The sequence below is a fragment of the Polyodon spathula genome, chromosome 3 (assembly GCF_017654505.1).
Source record: "Polyodon spathula isolate WHYD16114869_AA chromosome 3, ASM1765450v1, whole genome shotgun sequence".
NCBI classification, from domain to species: Eukaryota; Metazoa; Chordata; class Actinopteri; order Acipenseriformes; family Polyodontidae; genus Polyodon; species Polyodon spathula.
The window spans coordinates 12,898,319-12,920,653 of record NC_054536.1 but is presented as its reverse complement, the minus strand read 5'-3'; the positions used below and the strand labels follow the sequence as shown (position 1 = coordinate 12,920,653).

The 22,335-nt window shown below is 38.8% G+C and overlaps 2 protein-coding genes across 2 annotated transcripts in view; both read left to right on the top strand.

Annotated features, from left to right (window-relative positions):
* LOC121312739 (unconventional myosin-X-like) overlaps positions 1–18,147 on the top strand; it is a 100,175-nt gene extending 82,028 nt beyond the window's left edge. The window contains exons 23-41 of the mRNA XM_041244465.1: positions 173–391; positions 494–533; positions 668–1,546; positions 1,771–1,894; positions 2,622–2,865; positions 3,627–3,722; positions 6,333–6,426; positions 6,620–6,675; positions 6,973–7,115; positions 7,653–7,844; positions 8,334–8,491; positions 8,798–8,921; positions 11,784–12,081; positions 12,575–12,782; positions 13,000–13,136; positions 14,666–14,786; positions 15,248–15,703; positions 16,193–16,384; positions 16,666–18,147. Of these exons, the coding sequence (XP_041100399.1) occupies positions 173–391; positions 494–533; positions 668–1,546; positions 1,771–1,894; positions 2,622–2,865; positions 3,627–3,722; positions 6,333–6,426; positions 6,620–6,675; positions 6,973–7,115; positions 7,653–7,844; positions 8,334–8,491; positions 8,798–8,921; positions 11,784–12,081; positions 12,575–12,782; positions 13,000–13,136; positions 14,666–14,786; positions 15,248–15,703; positions 16,193–16,384; positions 16,666–16,779 (3,895 nt within the window). The 3' untranslated portion in view covers positions 16,780–18,147. The remainder of the gene's footprint in view (positions 1–172; positions 392–493; positions 534–667; positions 1,547–1,770; positions 1,895–2,621; positions 2,866–3,626; positions 3,723–6,332; positions 6,427–6,619; positions 6,676–6,972; positions 7,116–7,652; positions 7,845–8,333; positions 8,492–8,797; positions 8,922–11,783; positions 12,082–12,574; positions 12,783–12,999; positions 13,137–14,665; positions 14,787–15,247; positions 15,704–16,192; positions 16,385–16,665) is intronic.
* Positions 18,148–21,421: 3,274 nt separating this feature from the next.
* Positions 21,422–22,335, top strand: part of LOC121312738 (reticulophagy regulator 1-like) — a 30,359-nt gene continuing 29,445 nt past the window's right edge. The window contains exon 1 of the mRNA XM_041244463.1: positions 21,422–21,742. Coding sequence (XP_041100397.1) covers positions 21,483–21,742 — 260 coding nt within the window. The 5' untranslated portion in view covers positions 21,422–21,482. The remainder of the gene's footprint in view (positions 21,743–22,335) is intronic.

Genomic DNA, 22,335 nt, shown 5'->3' with positions numbered 1-22,335 from the left:
TTACATTTTTCAAATTAGTTTAACTCTTACTATATTTATTTTTGGTGTAAAATATATTTAAAGCTATTTTGTTGCAGCTGTTTAATATCTATTTCTTTCAAAGTAACTTCGATTTTAAAATGTAGTGCTTTCTTTTAAAGTAAAATTCTTGCTTTCTTTATTTGTAACCTAGGAAGCAGTATCGAAAGGTCCTGCAGTGCATTGTGGTGATTCAGAAGAACTATCGGGCTTTCTTCTGGAGGAGAAGGTTCCTCCACCTCCGCATAGCTGCCATTACCTTCCAGAAGCAAGTGCGAGGAAAGCTGGCACGCAAGATCTACAGCCAGCTGCTTGAAGAGAGACAAAGAAAGGAAGAGGAGGAGAGCAAGAGAAGAGAGGAAGAGGAAGAAAGGTAATGTTGGGGGTGTATTTCAAACAAAAAGGTAGAGAGAAAAATACATGACTTGGCAATGAAGATCTTCTAAAACCTCACTGTGAAATTCTTCTTTTACAGAGAAAAACAAAGATTGGAAGTTGAACGCCTTGCACAGCAGGTATGAGTTTTTCAGTGGTTGTAATGTTTAAAGTCAGCAAGACAAAATAATTTCTCTTGATTGGCTTGAAATTTTACTGCAGTTTATAAACTGTCCACTGGATATTAATCTGTATGAATTCCTTTGAAATGCAGGCTGAGGAAGCCCATAAACAGCAGGAGTTGGCAGCCCTCCTAAAAGCTCAAGAAGAAGAAGTGGAGCATAGCCGGGCAGGGGAGAGGCCTCAGGACACCACCCAGGTGGAGGAGATCCTGAGACTGGAGCGAGAGATTCAGGACCTGCAGCGCCAGAAGGAGCAGCAGGAGCTCTCTCTGACTGAGGCCTCCCTCCAGCGGCTGCAGCTGCTCCGTGATGACGAGCTGAGGCGCCTTGAGGAGGAGGCCTCCCGGGCTGCCCAGGAATTCCTGGAGTCCCTGAACTTTGACGAGATTGACGAGTGTGTGCGCAACATCGAGAGCTCCCTCTCTGTGGGCAGTGGAGAAGCTGTCATCACGGATAAGCCGAATTTCAACTTCAGTCAGCCCAGCCCAGAGGAGGAGGTGGATGAGGGCTTTGAAGCAGATGATGATGCCTTTAAAGATTCGCCCAGCTCCAGTGAGCATGGTCATTCAGACCAGAGGACCAGCGGTATTAGGACAAGTGATGATTCCTCAGAGGAGGACCCCTACATGAATGACACAGTGGTTACCACCCTCCCCAGTCCGGCCATCACAGCTCTGCTGCTTCCTATCCAAGACTCTCTCAACATGAACATGTCTACCAGCAAGGATTTGGCTTACTGCATTGGTGACAACATGAGTGGCAGTCCCCAGGACTCTGTGGAGCTTATCCCACCCAATGAAGACTCTGACTATGACCAGGATGACTATGATGATGGGGCTATTGCCTCTGGCAGCAGCATGGCATTCTCCAACCCTCGCAGTGGCCAGTGGTCTTCAGATTACCGTTTCTCTGTGGGGACCTACAACAGCTCTGGAGCTTATCGCTTCAGTTCAGAAGGAGCACAGTCTTCCGTGAGTAATACATTTGTCCAATTGATTTACAATAAATTACAATAACTTTTTTTCATTATCCAGTAACTCAGTATTTCCTTTTTGGGATAGACATCTTTTTTTTTTCTAATGAAAAATAAATTGTTAAAAATGTATTTCCCAGTTGGAAATATGTCATTTTGTACATGTGGTGTATGTGAGAAGAACAGGGTGTTTCGTTACTAACCTAGCGCTTTGTTTCACAGTTTGAAGACAGCGAAGACGACTTTGACAGCAGGTTTGACACAGATGATGAGCTCTCTTACCGCAGAGACTCTGTCTACAGCTGTGTCAGCCTTCCCTATTTCCACAGCTTCCTTTTTATCAAAGGTGAATACTTTTCTAAAGCAGTTAGAGTGTTGTCATCACAAGGCAGTAACATAGGCATGACGTTATTAAAAGCAGCTTTGGGCGTGGTTGTAGGAATGAGTCTTAATGTTTTGAATATAGGTTCCTGCAATGCCTGTTCAATCCTGTTCCCTTCACTTTTGATAACCCACCCTATACATATACTTTTTTTTTAATCACATGCAGCAAAATGTGAAACACTAGCTTATGACTTACTTACATTTTACCATGTACCTGTTAATCACAGTTTTGACTTTCTAAAACTAAAACACACACAAAGAGAATATATTTTTTCCCATGGTTGCTAATTGGAACCTAGCTTGGATTACTGAATTATATATTAACTTTGCCATAGCATGCAAAGAACTAATCAGCCCTGTCAAATGGAGCACAGTGCTGTTATTGTTTTATTCTCTTGTACTCTGTTTTTATCCCAAGGCTTGGAAGTGCTTCTGGAATGTCCTGAAGGACGCAAAACAAAACAAAAAATTACTGTGGGCTAAATAGAAGTGATGTTCTATAAAGTCAAGGGTTCTAAAAGTGCATTCCTTCTGCCAGTTAGGAACCCCAATGTTGGAGAAGGACCGTTGGGTAACTTGAGTAAAAAGTGATAGTGTTGCTCTGCAGTAATGTCGTATTGTTCCTAAATCAGTTTTTTTGGTTGTTTCTCACATCAAAGCCACATTTGTCCTCCTTTTCCTTGTAATAGGGGGTCTGATGAACATTTGGAAGAGGCGCTGGTGTGTCTTAAAAGATGAAACGTTCCTGTGGTTCCGCTCCAAGCAGGAAGCCTTGAAGCAGGGCTGGCTGCACAAGAAAGGTGGTGGCTCCTCCACGCTTTCCAGACGGAACTGGAAGAGGCGCTGGTTCGTCCTGCGCCAGACCAAGCTCATGTACTTTGAGAACGATGGAGAGGAGAAGCTAAAGGGCACTCTTGACATGCGGGCTGCAAAGTACGTGCTGAAAAGAAACACCGAGTTCTTTTGAAAGCTCATAATCATCTTTTAATTTAGTAATTGAAATAGGTGTTTTCTGTCCATTTCTGGGTCTACAGTCTCTGTTCCTTTGTATAATGGATAGCTGCACACAAGCCAGTAGCATCAGAAAGTGTCGTTTAGGGGAGACCCTCACAGAATTTTGAATGAGGGGGTGATAGAAGGATGAAATGTGCAAGTTTTGAGTGCACAGGATGCACGTGCACAGTACTAGAAGATCCAATAGTTAGCGAATACATCCAGGGCAAGTGGTGTCAAGACTGGGTATTGGGGGTTGCTTGCCAGTTTAATTGTACTAGTACTTGGTGTTGAAAGGGTGAAGTCCTCTTGCTAGTCTGAGGTGTCTCGTGGCAAGAGTTATCTTAAACACATCTAAAGAAATCTGCAGTGCATATCTACTGTACAAACAGTTAAACACCTGGAAGCAAAAACACAAAGAGTCGGTTTTTGTGCAAGTAAACAAAGTTTGACTGAAATCATATTCTTCAACAAAAACGTCAAGAGTCAGTTTTTGTTTAAGTAAACAAAGTTTGACTGAAATCATATTCTTCAAGAATAGAGTTTGCCAGCATGTCTTTAAACAACAGACAATAGGGAAATACTGTAGATGTGATGTTATAATACTAATGAGCAATCCTTATGTGCAGTGTGTCTTCAACAGTATATTTGACCACTATGTTGTTTTTTTCTAATAGAATTTCCCATCCTCTCATTTATAGGGAAGTTATTGACAATACCGGGAAAGAAAATGGAATTGATGTAGTAATGCCAGAACGCACGTACCACCTGATTGCAGAAAGCGCCGAGGATGCCAGGCAAGTGAAGATTCCGTTTTACTAAATATTACCTTAATAATGCATTGCATTGCACATTAAGGGTCTCATGTCTCTTGACATCTGATTCATTTTTGGTTTTTATTTTCGATCACGTGATGTCCCTTTTTTTGAGCCGACTCCATTCAGTTAAACTCTTGGAAAGTGTTGATTGTGAAACACATTCACTTTAGTTTTTCCTCTCATAACTTGATTGAGATGATGATTCTGTTTCATTGATAATGTTAAAAAAGCAGCTACTTATTTTTAATTCAAACCAAATGCAAACAGCAAGTGAAGTTTAATTGATTTAATTAAATCGTAATTAAGAGGAAAAACAGGTTGTGACGTTTTTTGCAACGAGTCATTAAGATTTTAAGTCTGGGAAAAGCTATTTATCTGAACTCGCTTTTTGTGTTCAGTTTGAATTAAAAATAAGGAGCTGCCTTTTTTTTTGTTTACATTATCAATTAAACAGAATCATCAGTCTCATTCAAGTTACAGGCGAGAAAACAAAAGTGATCTCGTTTCACAAGCAATGTTTTTCCAAGAGTTTAATTAAGAAACACAGTCGACTCAGTATAACTTTTAAAGGGACGTCACGTCCCTGTGTATGTTTGAACTGATTACACAGCACCCAGTGAGGCAGTTTAGCAGCTGGGTGAGACAGACCCACAGAAAAACACACAGAGAGTGTGAAATTGCTCAAGATTTTAATTTGCACTGAAATGCAAGGAAAGTATGAGTACAGGTAAGACTGTCCCTTGTAGGAATGTTCTTTATAGATGTAGGATACCTTGCTACCAGACTGTGCATCACATAGGGGAGTATCAATTGCAATGTTCTGAACAGCGATGGATATCAATATTGCTGCCCTTATAATCCTGCTGGTGTTTTCCTTCAGGGTTGAGTCATTCATCACTTAAGACAATAAAAAAAATGAGACTTGGTGATGAGATGAGACTGTTTTGACGATTAAAATAGACTCCACTGCCTGACAGACCCCTGTGAATTATAACAATAAAGACAAAAATGTGTTAAAAACTCCAAAATGCATTGTTACCAAGTGCTTTTTGTTTTGCTACAGTATTTCCTCTAACATATAACAGTTGCATTTTTCTTTCACAAAAATAAAAAGAAAAGATTCACACTTTGGTGAAAAGACCTTCTGGGATAAAAGTGTGTTTTAAAATGCATTCATTTGAACACACTTGACAAGAACACATGTTGTATAATAGCATCATACAGAGTTAAGAGTCACTGCTTGGGAGACCTACCCATTTTAGTAACCCAATACCGGTATATAGGCTGGCTTAATGAAATGTAGGATATTTTCATGAACTTGCTTTAAACCTGTTCTGTATTTTACAGAACTGTTCCTTATTTGACAGTTTTGTTTTAAGGTAATACGGAACAGGGTATGTTCTGTACTTTGCTTGGCTGTATTGTTTTTTTCAATTGAGCCTTTACTCCTGCTCGGTCAGCACCAGTCTGAGTGGTGCTGTTACTCCCAGTCCAAATTCCATTGCACACTTCTGAGAGATAGAAGGAGTGAGACATACGCTATCGTATGCACCTTTGGGTGTTCTACACTCACAGATTTTCTGACAGGGATGAATCTGTGTGTGTCCTTAGGTGGCAGCCCTATTTCAACCATCTTGACATTTCCACCCTAAACTGAGCTGGTGTTTTTATTTTCCTAAACTCACTACACACCCTTATACTACCTGGAATTATATACAGCATTATCTAATGACAAGGAAGATTAACTTCTAATTTTTCTGTCAGTGTAATCTGTTGTGCACTTTGTGCCGACTGTTTGGTTATACAGTACATAAAACACCTTCCAAGCTTAACCTTAAATGTGCCAGTTTCACATTTCGTGCACATTGTGATTCATGATACGCTCAACAGCTTAGTAGAGTTGGAGATTAAACGTGCATAGACTTGTTCTTTTGTCACTGAGTTTATGTTCAAGAGTAGACTGAATGTTATAACAGTATACAGTGTTTGTGGTTTTTTTTTTTTTATATCAACCAGGGATATTCATCAGTCCAACAGTTTGCACCATGACCCCATCTATAACAAAAATGTAACCTAATATGGATTTGAATAACCTTTTAAATACTTGACTGGTATTGCATTTCATAAGATGAGACACTGAGAGACTTACAATAAATTGAAATGCAAAGAGCCACACTGCCTTAGTTTATAATTTATATTGTACTTAAACTAAATACATAAATAAAGAATCTATAAATTACTTTAACCACCCGCACTGAGAAACACATTTTTTAATGATTTGCGCTGGTTACTGGTCTTCAGTTCAGTGTTGATCTGCTTGTGTTGCTGAATGCAGTGCTACCAGGAATGTGTAGGTTTCAGCTTCTTCGGTTGGCTTTCTCTTTTTCTGAAGCTGCTACATATAAGTGACTTTGTCATACAACCAGCAAGTATGCTTTTGCCACAAACTGCGTAGGGAATCTGTTTACTCCCCTGTCTGAAGCATATGCTGCACTAGACCTTGACAGAAAGCCATTGGTCCGGATGAGGGCAGAGCCAGTCTGAGATTTGTGATGTCATGGTTGGTTTTCTCCACTTTTATCATTGCAGCCAGTGGTTCAGTGTCCTGAGCCAGGTCCACGGATCCACAGAGCAGGAGATTCGTGAAATGCATGATGAACAAGCCAACCCACAGAATGCAGTGGTAAGTATATTTGTAATCATTTGAGCCGAATTAGAAGCTGAATTCTGGAAAGACTAACTGGCTTAAAACAGCAGGGAAGGTCTATTGGAAATATTTATTCAGCATGTTGTACATTTTCTACTGTATCTATGATCAAGTTCTATTATGTTTTCAGTCTGTATTTTCCTAATATTTTATTTTTTATTTTGCCTAGGGTACGATTGATGTAGGACTAATTGATTCAGTGTGTGCTTTTGACAATCCAGAGAGGTAAGGGTTAAAATGGGAGTCTAACTGGTTAACATTTTACAAACTATTTTATATTTCATAACTATGGGGCTATTGAGGGGTCTGTAACCCAAACTAAATATGAACACTAATTCTTTTGAAAGTAAAGCATCAGTAAACACAGACCGTACAGTTTCTAGATGTTGGTAGTAAATAAATGGATGTTCTTTTTATTGCTGTCCTGCGTCACCACACATCGCTGTTGTGTAAACAGAATCCAAATATTTATTCAAGGATTAATGTTTTTTTCCGTGCGGTTTGCATCTGCTCCCTGTCTAGACCCAACTCTTTTGTGATCATCACAGCCAATCGTGTCCTACACTGCAACGCAGACACTCCAGAGGAGATGCATCACTGGATTACACTCCTGCAAAGATCAAAGGGAGATACCAGAGTTGAAGGACAGGAGTTCCTAGTGAGAGGTAGGCAGAGTGACCAGTAGTGACCGTCGGCAGGTGGACAATCCATTTAATTAAAAATAGCAGGCAAATCTTTTTTTTTTATTTACTTTTAAAAATATAATTTTAAACCATAATGTTAAATGCAGTGGATAAGGTATTTACATATGTATTAATCTTTCCCACGTAAGCTGCAGTTATGGAGTTCTCATTTTATGGTTCAATTGTTCACTGACTTCAATACAGTATTTTGTTAAGTCTATTTATAAACGAGTTATCTCCTGATTGGTGCCAGATTTTTTTTTTTTATATTGATCTCTTCCACTTCAAGTTTCCTGAACCCTTTTGCTTTTGCTACCAGAGTAGGTTAAATTAAAAATAATTCTTATACCTTAATTAACATTCTAGAAGTTCTTTCAAGAGCCAGAAGTTCAGGCACAACTTCACATTCAGTCATATCTATTGATAAATTCCAATCCTATGAGAGCTCCTCTTGAAACTAGGAACTGTTGGCAGCCTTAGCTTTTCCAAGTGCCATAGTAACACTTTACTGATCTGCAGGATGGCTGCACAAAGAGATGAAGAACAGCACAAAAGCTTCGATGAAGCTAAAGAAGCGCTGGTTTGTGCTGACACACAACTCTCTGGATTACTACAAGAGCTCAGAGAGAAATGCGCTTAAACTGGGCACTCAGGTGCTCAACAGCCTCTGCTCTGTGGTGCCACCCGATGAAAAGACCTTCAAAGAAACAGGCAAGACAGTCAATTACATTTTGAACAGGTCTTGGTTTTAATGGTATCTTTTTACTTTGTATAGTTTATTAAATTAAGCTTTACATGCAGTAGTTGTTGTTTTTTTCTTGAATAGGACAGTTTTAGACCGGGCAACAAGTTTCAATGCATTTCATCTCCATTTGTTGTGCTATAGCATTCAATGGTTTTGACCAAATATTATATTTGCATTTTTAGTCCCACTGGGACAACTCCACTGCAGATATTACAGTGCCATCATAGTAAAAATACAAATAATAAATGGTATGAAAGAAAATACTTGTTATAAGTATAGAATAGCAAACATATTTCTGTCAATTTCCCTTGGCTGCCACAAAGAACATTTAACCTTACATTGAAGTAATTACATGCCCAATGAAAATATTATTCTGTATCACCAGTATTATTGTAAACTAACTAAATGTAAGATCTCTCTTTCTCTATTCCTCTGTTTGTCTGTAATGACTGCAGGTTATTGGAATATCACTGTCTATGGGCGCAAGCACTGCTACCGCCTCTATACAAAACTGCTGAATGAAGCAACCAGATGGTCAAGCGCCATCCAGAATGTCATTGATACCAAGGTACCCATTGACACACCAACGCAGCAACTCATTCAAGACATCAAGGTAAGGGCTGTTCTGAAAATCAAAGTGTGTCAGAATAGCCGTTTGGGTTCCAGTATGACCGTTGATTTTATCACTAAGCAGACGAGGGCCCAAAACTGTAACCAAATGATCATGGCAAAAAGTCTTGTAATGTATAGTAAACACTGCTCAGGAAAGTTTTTAAAAGAAAAGATTTAAACATCAATTTATCTATTTGGTTTCTATACAGCTCATGTTTCAGGAAACGTGCATACAATTACATGTCTATGTTGGTCATAACTGGTCATTATTATTATTTTAAAACTACTTTATTTTCTCCAATTTTAGGAAAACTGCTTGAATACTGAAGTTGTGGAGCAAATATACAAGAGAAACCCAATTCTTCGTTACACTCACCATCCTTTGCACTCACCACTCCTTCCATTGCCCTATGGTGACATACACCTAAACTGTGAGTATTATTATTTGTTTATTTAGCAGACTCCTTTATCCAAGGCGACTCACAGAGACTAGGGTGTGTGCAGAATCATTTACAACAACGTCTCACCCGAAAGACAGAGCACAAGGAGGTTAAGTGACTTGCTCAGGGTCACACAATGAGCCAGTGAGTGAGCCAGGATTTGAAACAGGGACATCCTGGTTACAAGGCCGTTTCTTTAACCACAGGACCACATTTTATATATTTGTTTATTCATTAAGACATTGTGGTTACATAGGCCCTTAAATAACCTGTCATTAAGAAATTGACAGATAAACATTGTTTTATGAAACGAACATGTTATTCAGATAGTATTTATTTTAGAATGTGAATGTGAAACTGGAATCTGAAAACTTTTAGGAAGTTGGATTCTCAGTTCAATTCAAAGGACAGCAAGTCTTCTGTGAAAATGTATGGGACATCTAAAGGGATGAGACTTATGGTGTGTTGTCTGGTAAGCAGGGGGATTTACGTAATGAAGCTGCTGTGGAAAAATACTACATGGAACAAGACATTTCTGGTCTGTTCATAATTGTGACTCGCCTTCAGCCTTATTCCTTTTCTATCACCCTGCGGATTCCCGTTTGTTCCTGATAAGGACTTGGTCTCTGCTGCTTGTTTTATGCTCAGGAACTGGATCCTGTAGGGGTAGCCAGCCTTACTGAATACAAACACAAAGGGGGAGAGTGCTCCTGCGTGCTGATTCCTATAAGGAAGATTTTTTTTTAGCATTTGTGAGTATTAGAAACATCTCTGCAAAATGAATTTGTTAAGCTAATGGCTTTGAGTTTCTCAGATGAGAAACTAAAGACCAACAATTACGGTACAAGAAGAAAACAGTGACTTTGACAAGGAGAGTACTTGTTTATTGTAAACCACCTACCTATAAAGGAAGAGGATCTGCAGTACAGTTCTGGACTATCTGTAAAATATATTTTCCTTTTTGTTATTATTTTCTACTTTTTCCATCTCATTCATCTAGCCATCTTTTTTATTACACTATGTAACACGGTTTTTGTTCCTGGGTAGTAAGTGTTATTTCCTAATTGCTTATGCCTCAAAAGTATAGAACATGGCTATTATTCCCCACAAACTTTGCTTTTGTGACCAGGATAGTGATATTTTGAAATGTACCTATTTCCAATGAGAAAATGGGCGAATTTGTGTCTTTTTGTTCACATAAAGTCAGAAAAAAACAACATATGAATTCAAATTAACATGTATTTATACTAAAGTAATACAAAAATGACTACAAAAGATTTAGAAGTGAGTAGTTTTTCAAGATTTACGATTATACTGTAAATCACTTTAACGAATCAGCCCCCAAATGTATTCTCCCATCATGTTCTCGTTATACTGTCCTTGGTAGCGGCGTTCAAAGTCCAGTATATCCTGGTGGAAGTGCTCGCCTTGCTCCTCCGAGTACGCTCCCATGTTCTCCTTGAATTTATCAAGATGAGCATCAAGGATATGGACTTTGAGGGACATCCTACAGCCCATTGTGCCGTAGTTCTTCACCAGAGTCTCAACCAGCTCCACATAGTTTTCGGCCTTGTGATTGTCCAGGAAGCCCCGAACCACTGTGACAAAGCTGTTCCAAGCCGTTTTCTCCTTACTAGTGAGCTTCTTGGGGAATTCTTTGCACTCCAGGATCTTCTTTATCTGTGGTCCGACGAAGACACCGGCTTTGACCTTTGCCTCAGACAGCTTAGGGAATAAGTCTTGAAGGTATTTGAAGGCTGCCGACTCCTTATCTAGAGCTCTGAAAAATTGTTTCATAAGGCCCAATTTGATGTGCAGTGGTGGCATCAGCACCTTCCGGGGGTCCACCAGTGGCTCCCACTTGACGTTGTTCCTCCCCACAGAGAACTCGGTCCGCTGTGGCCAGTCTCGCCTGTGGTAGTGCGCCTTGGTGTCCCTGCTGTCCCAAAGGCAAAGATAGCAGGGAAACTTGGTAAAACCGCCTTGGAGACCCATCAGGAATGCCACCATTTTCAAGTCTCCTATGACCTCCCAGCCATACTCATCATACTTCAAGGCGTCCAGCAAGGTCTTGATGCTGTTGTAATCCTCTTTGAGGTGCACCGAGTGAGCCAGGGGAAGAGACGGGTACTTGTTACCATTATGGAGCAGCACGGCTTTGAGGCTCCTGGATGAGCTGTCAATGAAGAGGCGCCACTCATTCTGGTTACAGGTGATTCCGATTGCCTCGAACAGACATCTTAGCAGATGCTTCCACGGAGTACTTTTTCGCTCTTGTCTTGATAAGTTGGCCGCAGACATAGCAAAATGTGTCTGCCGGATGCTTGCAGCCTCTTGATGCCATCTCAGAAAAATGCAGATATGTATCCACTTAGGCAGCTGGAACTAAACTGAACTGGTGGGCTTAAGGCACCTGTATTTATACTACTATTTATATTACTGGAAAGTTACTCCAAGTTTACTCAGCGCTGAATCTATCTGGAATGTTCTGGAAAATAGGTAAATTTCAAAATATCACTGTCTTGGTCACAAAAGCAAAGTTTGTGGGGAATAATAGCCATTTTCTATACTTTTGAGGCATAAGCAATTAGGAAATAACACTTAAACTACCCAGGAACAAAAACAAATAAAAAATTGTTACACAGTGTTATTTTTGTTCCTCATAAAAACAATTGGGTTATGTCAATTTGAACATACACAGTGTACGATTTGACTATTTCTGATTGAAATTATAGGCAATCACACCTTAATCGTGATTTGGATCCCCCCCTTTTCTTTCCTAATTAGGTTAGCAATTGTTCCTACACTGTCGTTTGTCTAAATTAATCTGTTCTGAAATTATTTCTTGCACAGTGCTGAAAGACAAAGGCTACACGACTCTACAGGACGAAGCCATCAAGATTTTCAACTCCCTCCAGCAGATTGAATCTGTTCCCGACCCCATTCCCATCATTCAAGGAATCTTGCAGACGGGGCATGACCTTCGACCTCTGCGGGATGAGATCTACTGCCAGCTCATTAAGCAGACCAACAAGACTTCAAACACAGGGAGTGTAGGAAACCTGCGCAACTGGCAGATCCTAACCTGCATAAGCTGCACATTTGTACCGTCTCGAACCATCCTGAAGTACCTGAAGTTCCACCTCAAGAGGTACAGCAGAACGGGCTTGCTTTCTTAGATGCAACACTTGAGCTGGTGGAGACAATTATATGCTGCAGAGTTTATAGGATACATAACTGTGTACCTTTAGAAACTGTTTGTTTATAGGGAAAGACCTGTCAGATGCTATCTTTAGAAATTGATGCAGTTTTCTAATTTGGTTAAAGTGTTGCATGTGTCGGTAGATAGAAGGTCAGAAATGTGGCACTGGAGGGATATTGTTAGTACTGTGACATAAACACTATTTGAAAAAGCAAGTACTCTAAAATGATTTTACTGCAGTATTCCAGTTGAATGGGAACTGGAACATTTTAGAACAGATACAAGAGGATTCATTAAAAGGCATTTATTTGGTCCACAATCTCCCTTGGGAAGATAGAACATTGTGTTTAGGCTGCTAACGTGGAAATTAAAGCACACCATTTTAAAAGCATAAAAAAGATAATATACATCTTGTTCAAATGAATATTTCTCCTGTTTCTAGAACTCGAGAACAATTCCCAGGCACAGAGATGGAGAAGTACGCAGCATTCACCTGCGAGTCACTGAAGAAAACCAAGTCCAGGGAGTTTGTGCCCTCCCGGGAGGAAATCCAGGCTGTGATCAGTCGGGAAGAAATGACAAGTACAGTTTACTGCCATGGTGGAGGCTCTTGTAAAATCACAATCAATTCCCACACTTCTGCTGGAGAGGTAAGAGGAATCGTGGAACCTGTTCAGTGGCGAGAATCAAGCAGAAGGGTAATTGCTGTGGGGTTCAATATCAAAACAGCAAACATGTCTTTTATTTTATCAAGTCTAAAACTGTACTAGAATCAGAGTTTTAGCTGGTTAGCATGTAACGTTCTATGAGTCTTGCATATCTACTACACATTCAGTAGTTAATAAGGTGTTTGCTGTGCTTTTTCAGATTGTTGAAAAGCTGATTCGTGGATTGGCAATGGAAGACAGCAGGAACATGTTTGCTTTGTTTGAGCACAATGGCACCACCGACAAAGCCATTGAAAGCAGGACCATTGTTGCCGACATCCTGTCCAAGTTTGAAAAGTAAGCAACAAAACTGAATTTTATTGACTTTGAATAGGACATTAGAAAGAGGACACCTTGGTTTAGATATTTAAAGTACCAGCTGTTTAAATGTGCTTGTGAACCAAAAACAGTTTTGTAAATTATTATATTAGTCCTGAAATGGAAACTACTTAATCTTCTTTCTATTCTAAACCTAAAATTTAGTATGATTTTGGTCATGGTTTTATACCATCTAAGAAATAAGTTACGGTAATTACAATGTTTTAAAAACATTTACAAGTAATGTAGTATTTTACCACTGTGGACCCGTCTAACCCTTAATAACTAGAAAATTACATGGTATTGCATTCTTCAGCCCTTGCCCAATCAGTGTAAAACATGATTGAACTGAAATCTACTATTTGCCAATTGAGCCAAGGCTGGCTTAATTGGTCCATGCTGTCTTTGGAGTACATGGGTCAGTTAAAATGACTTTTTTTGTCTTTTGGTTGAAGACGTACAACTCAAACCCAAAAATATGTCTCCATGAAATTAGTCAGTGAGGATCCAATGGAAATCTAATTGATGAGACTGGCTTTATAGTATTCGGTGGACGCTTTGCTTTTTTGCAGAATAAGGTTGATAACGTTGTTCTTTCTTGATCCATAGAATTTCTAAAGACGTTGGCGTAACTGTAATTACTGTATTACTTCAATTTGGCGCCGTTGCGTTTATTTTAAATTGATCAAAATGACTGCGGGACTTAAGAGGGCAACCGTTATACGAGGCCGACCTTTATAATTAATACTACGATTTTCAAATACTTCAGTATTTTATTACATGATTTCTGATATTTTAGAAGTATCACGGTTGCTTATTTTCTGTAATATGGTAGCCTACCTGCATGTAACAGCGTGTGTGGCTAACCTACTTTGACTACAGTACATTTATCGGTGACAGTTACCAAGAGCCTATTAGGTGGGAGTTGGTATTGTCAGGGGAGTACTGTACCAGCGAATCAGGGGTGTGTATTGGTTGGCGGGACAATGCTGGCGTGGCGATTAAATCCAAGAGTGTTACATAGATGTTTTTCTGCACCAAAAATTACCTTAGAATATCGGCTTGATTTCTGTAAAAACTCAATCTATCCTACTCGGATACTTCAGAAGGACTGCTGTTCTGTATGTGGATTTTCTTTCAGAACTGTACTACCATAAAATAAAATGTGCTGTGTACAGTAGTTTGTAATGTGTGTGCTAGGCTGAGTCTCCCGTCTCTTCGGGGGCGTTACATGTACATAGTCAGTGTTGCATGTTTAATTGTTTACTGTGTGGTTTTTTTAGTAGAGAGAGAAAAAAATACCTTCGTGTTTCTTTATTGATAGCGGCGTTTATTCAAGGGCGGCCTCTATTATAGAGCAGATATATGACTGTGGCGTCAATATGAGGGCATCTTTAATTCGAGGGTGGCGCCAAATTGAAGTAATGCAGTATTTAAAGTTAGAATGTTAAAATAACGTTTCTGGTTTTCAGTATGATCACTGAAAGTGGTTTAACTTTTTTTTTCAGGCTTGCAGCTAGCACAGAGGAAGGCAGTAATCAGTGGAAATTCTATTTTAAACTCTACTGCTTCCTGGACACAGATAATGTGCCAAAAGATAGTGTGGAATTTGCTTTTATGTTTGAGCAGGTAAGAGCTTAGACAGAGCTTACTTCATGGCACTTCTTTTTTAGTTGAATTACCTACAGTTTTTTGGTTTTTTGGGGTTTTTTTATTACTATTTAGAGGGCTGATTGTGTGTGTGGCAGATTAATTCATTTTTGCCATTTTATTTATAAACACTACCTGAAGCCAGATTGGCAAAATACTAGTATTCTCATGGGAAAAGTATTAACTTGCAATACCAACATTTGAATGCATGCACCAGTGGCAGGCATGACTTCATGTGTATGTGCTATCTTTTTTCATAGCACATATACAGACTGAAAATATCTGACATGCATTGACTGATTAGATAGAAGCTTTGCTTATCAAATATGCATCAAATGAAAATTAAATGTAACTTAAAAGGTTAATAAACCTGCAGTCTAGTTGACATATTGAAAACCTGATCATTAAGGAGGATATACCTCTGCTTTTCATTGCCGCAGGCTCATGAGGCTGTCATCCGAGGGCACTATCCAGCCCCAGAGGAGACTCTCCAGTTCTTGGCAGCCTTGCGGCTTCAGTATCTGCAAGGAGACTTCACCACCCACACCACCATGCCTGAGATGGAAGAGGTATACCCAATGGAGAGGCTGAAGGCACGGATCACCCAGTCTACCAAGACCTTCACCCCGACCCAGGACAGGTGCGACAGGAAGCGCTCAAGCTTCCTGGAGGGGACCCTGCGCAGGAGCTTCCGTGGCGGCTCCATCAGCAAGCAGAAGCTGGTGGAGGAACAGATGCTGGACGTGTGGGTGAAAGAGGAGATCACTGCTGCTAAGACCAACGTCATGGACAAGTGGAAGAAACTGCAGTCCATGACTCAGGAGCAGGCCATGGTCAAATACATGGCACTGGTGAAGGAATGGCCTGGATATGGCTCCACTCTTTTTGACGTGGAGGTGAGAGCTCAATGTAAAACATATATAAGAACAGAAGAAAAAGCATGTCTGGTTACCAGTAGATAAATTAACTTCCAAATAATCACCTGGTTCCTATTTCTGTGCTAAAAAGTGACCTTTATGAATTAAAAAAAATGTCTAATCATCTCACAGAATGGTTCTGTTTTCTTGTCTCGTTCCCTCATGCTCTCCTCCTATCCCATTTCCTTGACACTTGGGATTAGTCTAGTTCTTCTTTGGACTCTCTTCAAAGAATTTTTGTACTTAGACCAAAACTAAACACAGCAAATTTAGTTTCATCAGGGAATTATGCAGCCTGCTTATAATCTTGATTCATATCAGTAAATAATCAGACAGTGCTTGTGAAAATTGGCAGTTGGCAAAATGTGGAAGGAGATCATTCTAACTTGGTGTGTTTGTTTTTTTTTTTTTATTTGACCAACAATCTCATTGCTTCCAAATAATAATTTTGCTTTGCTTTGTTTTCAGTGTAAGGAAGGTGGCTTTCCAAAAGACTTGTGGCTGGGAGTGAGTGGTGCTGCGGTTTCAGTTTACAAGCGAGGGGAGCCCAGGCCTCTGGAGATCTTCCAGTATGAGCACATTCTGTCATTCGGAACCCCGTTCTCAAACACATACAAAATGGTGGTGGATGACAGAGAGCTGCTGTTTGAAACAATCCAGGTATGGAAAACACTCACCCATGTATAGTCCTGGGTATTTCTGGAATACCTTGTGAACTGGATAGATGCACTTGACAAATGTACTCTTTTATTACTCCAGTGAATTTATTCCAGATCTCTGTTAGCTTAAGGAACATTTCTATAAAACACTTGCAGTGAAATGTGCCCTTTTTCAGAATAAAACACTTAACCACATATTTTAATCAGTTATATGTATGCTTTTGCATTTGAGTGCTTGTAAATGTATGTAAACACTGACATTGAACTGCATTTTGTTTACAGGTGGTTGACATTGCAAAGCTGATGAAAGCCTACATCAGTATGATTGTAAAGAAGCGTTACAGCACCTCTCGTTCAGTCAGCAGCCATGGCAGCCAGTGCAGCAGCAGCAGGTGAGATCGTCGGCTCGCTTTTGACCTACCGAATCGGGTGGCTTAATGGAGACCTGTTTGACATGGTGCTGAAGAACAAGCAGAGACTGGCTTTTGCAAGCCTCCAAGAACCATTAATCCAGAAGAGCAACAATAAGATGAAACCTACATTGACTTTTTAGCTTTAACTCGTAACAGAAGATTGATCTGTGAAATCCATTCGTAACATTCTGGCTACAACTAACTTCCAGATACTGCTATTGAAGACTAAAGACTGTTTGTGATTTACCCCTATGTAAACCTCCAAAGCTTTGCTATGTTGAATAGTATTTAAAACAAATCGTGCACTGCCAATAAGGCAGTACTAAGGTGCCTTATATAGTAGTTAAGCTGAGATCACAAAAGCTCAGAATTAGTGGGACTGCTTTAAACTCTGAGCACTTGTATTGTTAAGGGCAGGTGTTAAAGGAGGACTGCAGGGCTTCATCCGTCCTGATATGTGCTACAGTGTGTGTTTCCTGGTGTGCACGAAGGTGTTCTCCTGCTCCCTCTCTCTTTCAGCCTGTCTTGGAATGCTGCTGGCGGCCTTCCTTAACAAAAGCATTACATTTCATCCCTAATTAATTCTGTGCTTTTTTTGTAATATATGTATACATGAGTTTGAATCCATATTTTTAAGAATGTTTTATTGCAAAGATGATAACGTGCAATGTTTTATATAATATGTGGCTGTACATATTTTAATACATATGAATTTTTGGTGTTTAAACCGGACTGTTACTCCAATAATCATATATTGCAATGAAATCAACTCGTTTTTCAAAACTGATAAACAATATAGATGGCCAAATGAGATGTTTTACAGCAAAAAAAAACTAAACTAAACTGTAGCAGCTCTGTATTCTCTGTATTATCTGTGTTCTGCATTTCAGTATGTGTAGCAAACAAGCCATTAAATAAATATCTATGGTGTCCCATAGTAACATTAACTTTTTCTGTTTGTGTAAATGACTTGGGTACAAAATATAGTTCTTAATATTGCACTTGTAGTTTCAGTGTGATTAAAATGGCAGACTGGCAGACTATTTTCTTCTTTAGCGTAAAATATAAAGCAAATTACATTTTCTAGAAACGGGTAAATAAATATGTTTCATATTGTAAAAAATAATTACACTTCATATGAAGGAATGGTACTGTAATTATTTTCTGGCAGGAATACTGAATCAATCCTTGGGACCCAAAGTTTTGAGATTATGGCCTCCTGTCGTTTGTAAATGTTCACCTGATTGGCTGAACAGATTCAGAATAAATAATTCACATGTGTTACAAGTTGTGTTACAAGATGCAAATATTGTTTCCCCCAAATGTCCAAAATAAAACCAAGTTTACTGTTTATGTAGTTTTTTTTTGTGTGTGTGTTGAGTTTCTTATGAAGAGAACGACACATGCATTATTTACTGTCAAAGCAAAAAGATAGAAGCATGCCATCTCACTCCATTCTTTTATCACAAGGTCAACATGCACACCTCACAGAATGTCATTGTGAGGGTCTGGAGACCATAATGACAGCAAAAGGGGCTGAACATGGAATTGAATATCAACCCAATTGAACAATGCAGATTCTATTTTGGTTGCATAATTTCAGTAATGCACTTTAACTGTTTGTAATGAAGAAAACCAATTTGTGTGCATCTATTGAAAGACAAATAAGATGATATTCTTTTGTTCTTTTAACTCCCCACAGGTGTATCTTTTGAAATCTGTTGGGTTGCAGAGAATACACAAACTTCAATCAAATTATAGACACCCCTGTCCATGATGTACTGTAATCCTTTGTGTGAATTAAATTGAATCACATGAAAGTCCCTTAGATCTCCAGCCTCTTAGCAGATGACTCTTTGTGTAACAAAGGCAGGTTTAAATTAAGGGTGGGGGTGTACTAGTGATTGCACAAACCTGCATAACCTTTTCATTATGGTATATTGCTTCTTTATTCAGAGGTACAGAAAATCTTACAGCCTGATTGTGTTCCATTGTGCTGCTATGTGCCATTGTTAGGATAAGGAATATAGCTAAGATTTGTTCTGCTTTTGCTGATAATTATCCCATGACACATCATGTTTGTATGTACACTTGTATTCAATTTTGTTTTTGCCATCCTTCAATAAATGTTGGTATTACACTGCCATCTTGTGGCGAGTTTAAAATGCAGGCAACTAAGACAAGACTTTATCACTCACGTTTAATTTGCATTGTGAAGTCTATGTTTTAGGCACACAGTAGACGTGTTTGAAAAGATGCACAGTTTTTTGCACAGTGGCTTATTTTCACACTTGGAATCACTGTCAATATTGCTCCTTGATACTTAATAACTATTAGAAAATTAATCGCTGGCAAAGAACCTTTGAATGTTATCGTTCAAAATGTTTTATTTTCTAAATCAATCTGCTGGAAAATACTTAAATACAGTATTCATGCATTTTTCCTTTTTTCTGCTTGATGAAAGACAATCTTTGTTCTAGTACATGCCCTCTGAATGTTGTCTGTCAATGTAGACTAAGTCTGCTTCCTCGCTGTCTTATACGTTCAATTATAAATTTAGAATAGAAAATTGTTTTAAAAAAGTATTTGCTGCCAGTTTGAATGACAAGTTGTAGAAATCAATCAACTGGATGCAGACTGATTACTTTCAGCAACTTTATATCTGCTTATCTTAATAACAAAGGCATGATGCCCTTGAACTCTAACAAAACCAGGAGGCTTTAAATAAACTCAGGCATTTAACAGCACAAGTCAGGGCTTACCAGACAGCAAAGCCCTCGTATGAGGGTTCTGTTGCTATTAGAAAATGGCTGTGTTTTCCTCAATATTCCATCAATAATGCGGTTTCATCTGTGGTCTGTTAGCCTTCAGACTTCAGTATCCCAGCGGTGGATGATGTCACATCCTGTTTGTTTCCAATAGCCCCAACAATAACTCAACACCAGCGATGCCAGCTCCAGAAAATGAATGTTGCCAGACGGATCTCAAAAAGACATCAGATGTCAGTAATGTAGTTGCACCTCACAAAGTCATCAAAAATGTCGCTAGACAATTTACCAAAATATTCTATATAATAAACTGATACGGGATCCCTAACACATTAAATCTGAATAAATGTCTTCATCCCAATCCAATTCTCCTTTTTTGGATGTAGATGACTGTTGATCACTGGTACATGGCTCAGGATGTATAAAGAAAAGACAACTATAGATCATCCAACTAATACCAATTCAAGCTAAAATATATCCAGTTTCTAGTATTAATATGAATGAGCCTACACATAATTGGACACTGAGTCAGGTGCAACATATATGACAAACACAGCTGTAAAATAAGAAAACAACTGATGAAATTCAACACAGACATAAAAAGATCAGGGACGGGCAAAATAATCAAGGAAACTATTTAAATAGAAAATAATACAATCACAAAAAGGGTTGTTAGTAATGTATTTTAAATAGAAATAAAGTAAATACTATTTTGTATTTATTTATTTTTAATAGCTGACAACATGTAGTGGTTGTGGTATAGAATAAGAATTAGCAATGACATATTTAATCTCAGCAAATAGTAATAAAATGATATACATACTTTAAAATGTTAGTGACATACAGACTGATGAATGAACTGACAGCCAAATACCTCCATGTATATCCAAACTCTCTAAATAATTTCTGCTAAATCATGTTAATAACAAGTTTCAAGCCAATTGGGTAATCAGTCCTGCTGATAAATACCAACATGTAGATGTGACATGCAAATTAATGGATTTCCATTGGGATTTCATAACCTGGTAGAGCACAACAAAACAGAGGCAATTCCTGCACTCTGATTGGCTGAGAGGGTATACAAACAGTGAACTAATGCACAGCTGTATACAAATAATTGTATCTTCCCACAATCCCTCTCGTCATTATCAAATCTGTGATAATGTCATATTGATCACTTCAGTGTATAAAATAATAGTTTTTAAAATAACTGCAGCCAATAGTTTTTCTTAAGACTCTTTCCAGGGGGAATCCTGTAAAATGTAGTCTCAAGTTTAATTGATGACTTTAGTTTAATGACTTTCAGAACATCATTTACACTTGTAGGCTTGCTGGTGGTAGAACAGGCAGTGGTGGATGTGCTGCCATGGTAAACAGGCCACTATCATATACAGTAGGGCCAGCTGGAGATGACAGGTTGATGGAACTCCAGCGTTACTGGCAGGCTGACAGGTTGCAAGGATGTTCCAATAATTCTGGTTCAGGATATAGCACTGATCTTTAATAAAACTGAATTCCCACATAATTATCAATCCAATAGCATTAAGTAGGACTGAGGTGCTAACCTTTGGAGTCACGAGGGATATTATTATTATTATTATTATTATTATTATTATTATTATTATTATTATTATTATTATTATTATTATTATTATCTGCAGCATGAAACAGTAACATTAAGTAATGAGTAAAAAGGTAAAAACGTTAACAATACACTATGCGTTCACCTTAACTTAAATTCAAAAGAAACGTACAATATTTAAATCACCTTGTTGGCCCAAGGCTCCCTCCCCTCCTGTGAGTCACAAATGACGTCATCGTCCTCTGAACAACAAGGTCTGCCTGAGTGACGTCATCCATCCAATAACAACAACAAGCGGCGTCAAGTTAGCAATAAGTCGCGTTGCGATCATTTATTATGGCGACCCTTGAGATGAAAGAAACGGGGAAGGATACTGGGGATGGAGAACATGATGGCGTCGTAGCAGATCCTGTCTGCACTGAAACCAAAAGCAATGTAGAAATGGAAGATGAGAAAGCCGAGGAAACGAAAGAGTCGGTTTCTGTATCTTGGCTCCACTGTCACTGCTCTCTGCTGAGCCACATTGCAGACGCACTAACCTGGCAGAGACCGCTGTACAGCATAGTGCTTTTCATCTGCACAAACTCACTCTTCTGGTAAGCCTCAGTAGATTCTGCAGTGCACGGAACAAGCTCATATTATATTATATTGTTATTGTTTTTAAACCAAGGCGATTGAAACGAATAGAGATGACGGTTACTGTACAAACATTGCATTCAGCGGTTCCAAGCAAGAGACTCTTTTAGTTGCCATAACTATATCGTACATCATAATATTTTGCTACTTGGTCTTTTGTACCAAGTAGAAACAAGGAAAACGTGTTTTGAACGTGTTTATTAAGGTTACATGTGCCAGTTTGATGCTTGACATCTGCAGTACACACTTATCATTAGTAGTATTGCCTTATGCCAGCCCAGACACTAGCTATATAGTCTTTATCAGTTTTATTTTTAATCAGACTTTCTTGTTGCTTATCATTTTATTTAAACTTACAATAAAGAATGGGCACAACAGTTTAGAATATGTGATGTAAGAGATTTGTGTTTCTAGTCTTCAAGTTTATTTTCTCTATCCATGTTTTAATCCCCTTCAGGTTTGAAAGCTGTAAAGGCAATTCAGATCAACCTGTGTTAGTATCATTTTATTAGTCGATTATTTTCATTTACCACATTGGTACATAAAAAGCATT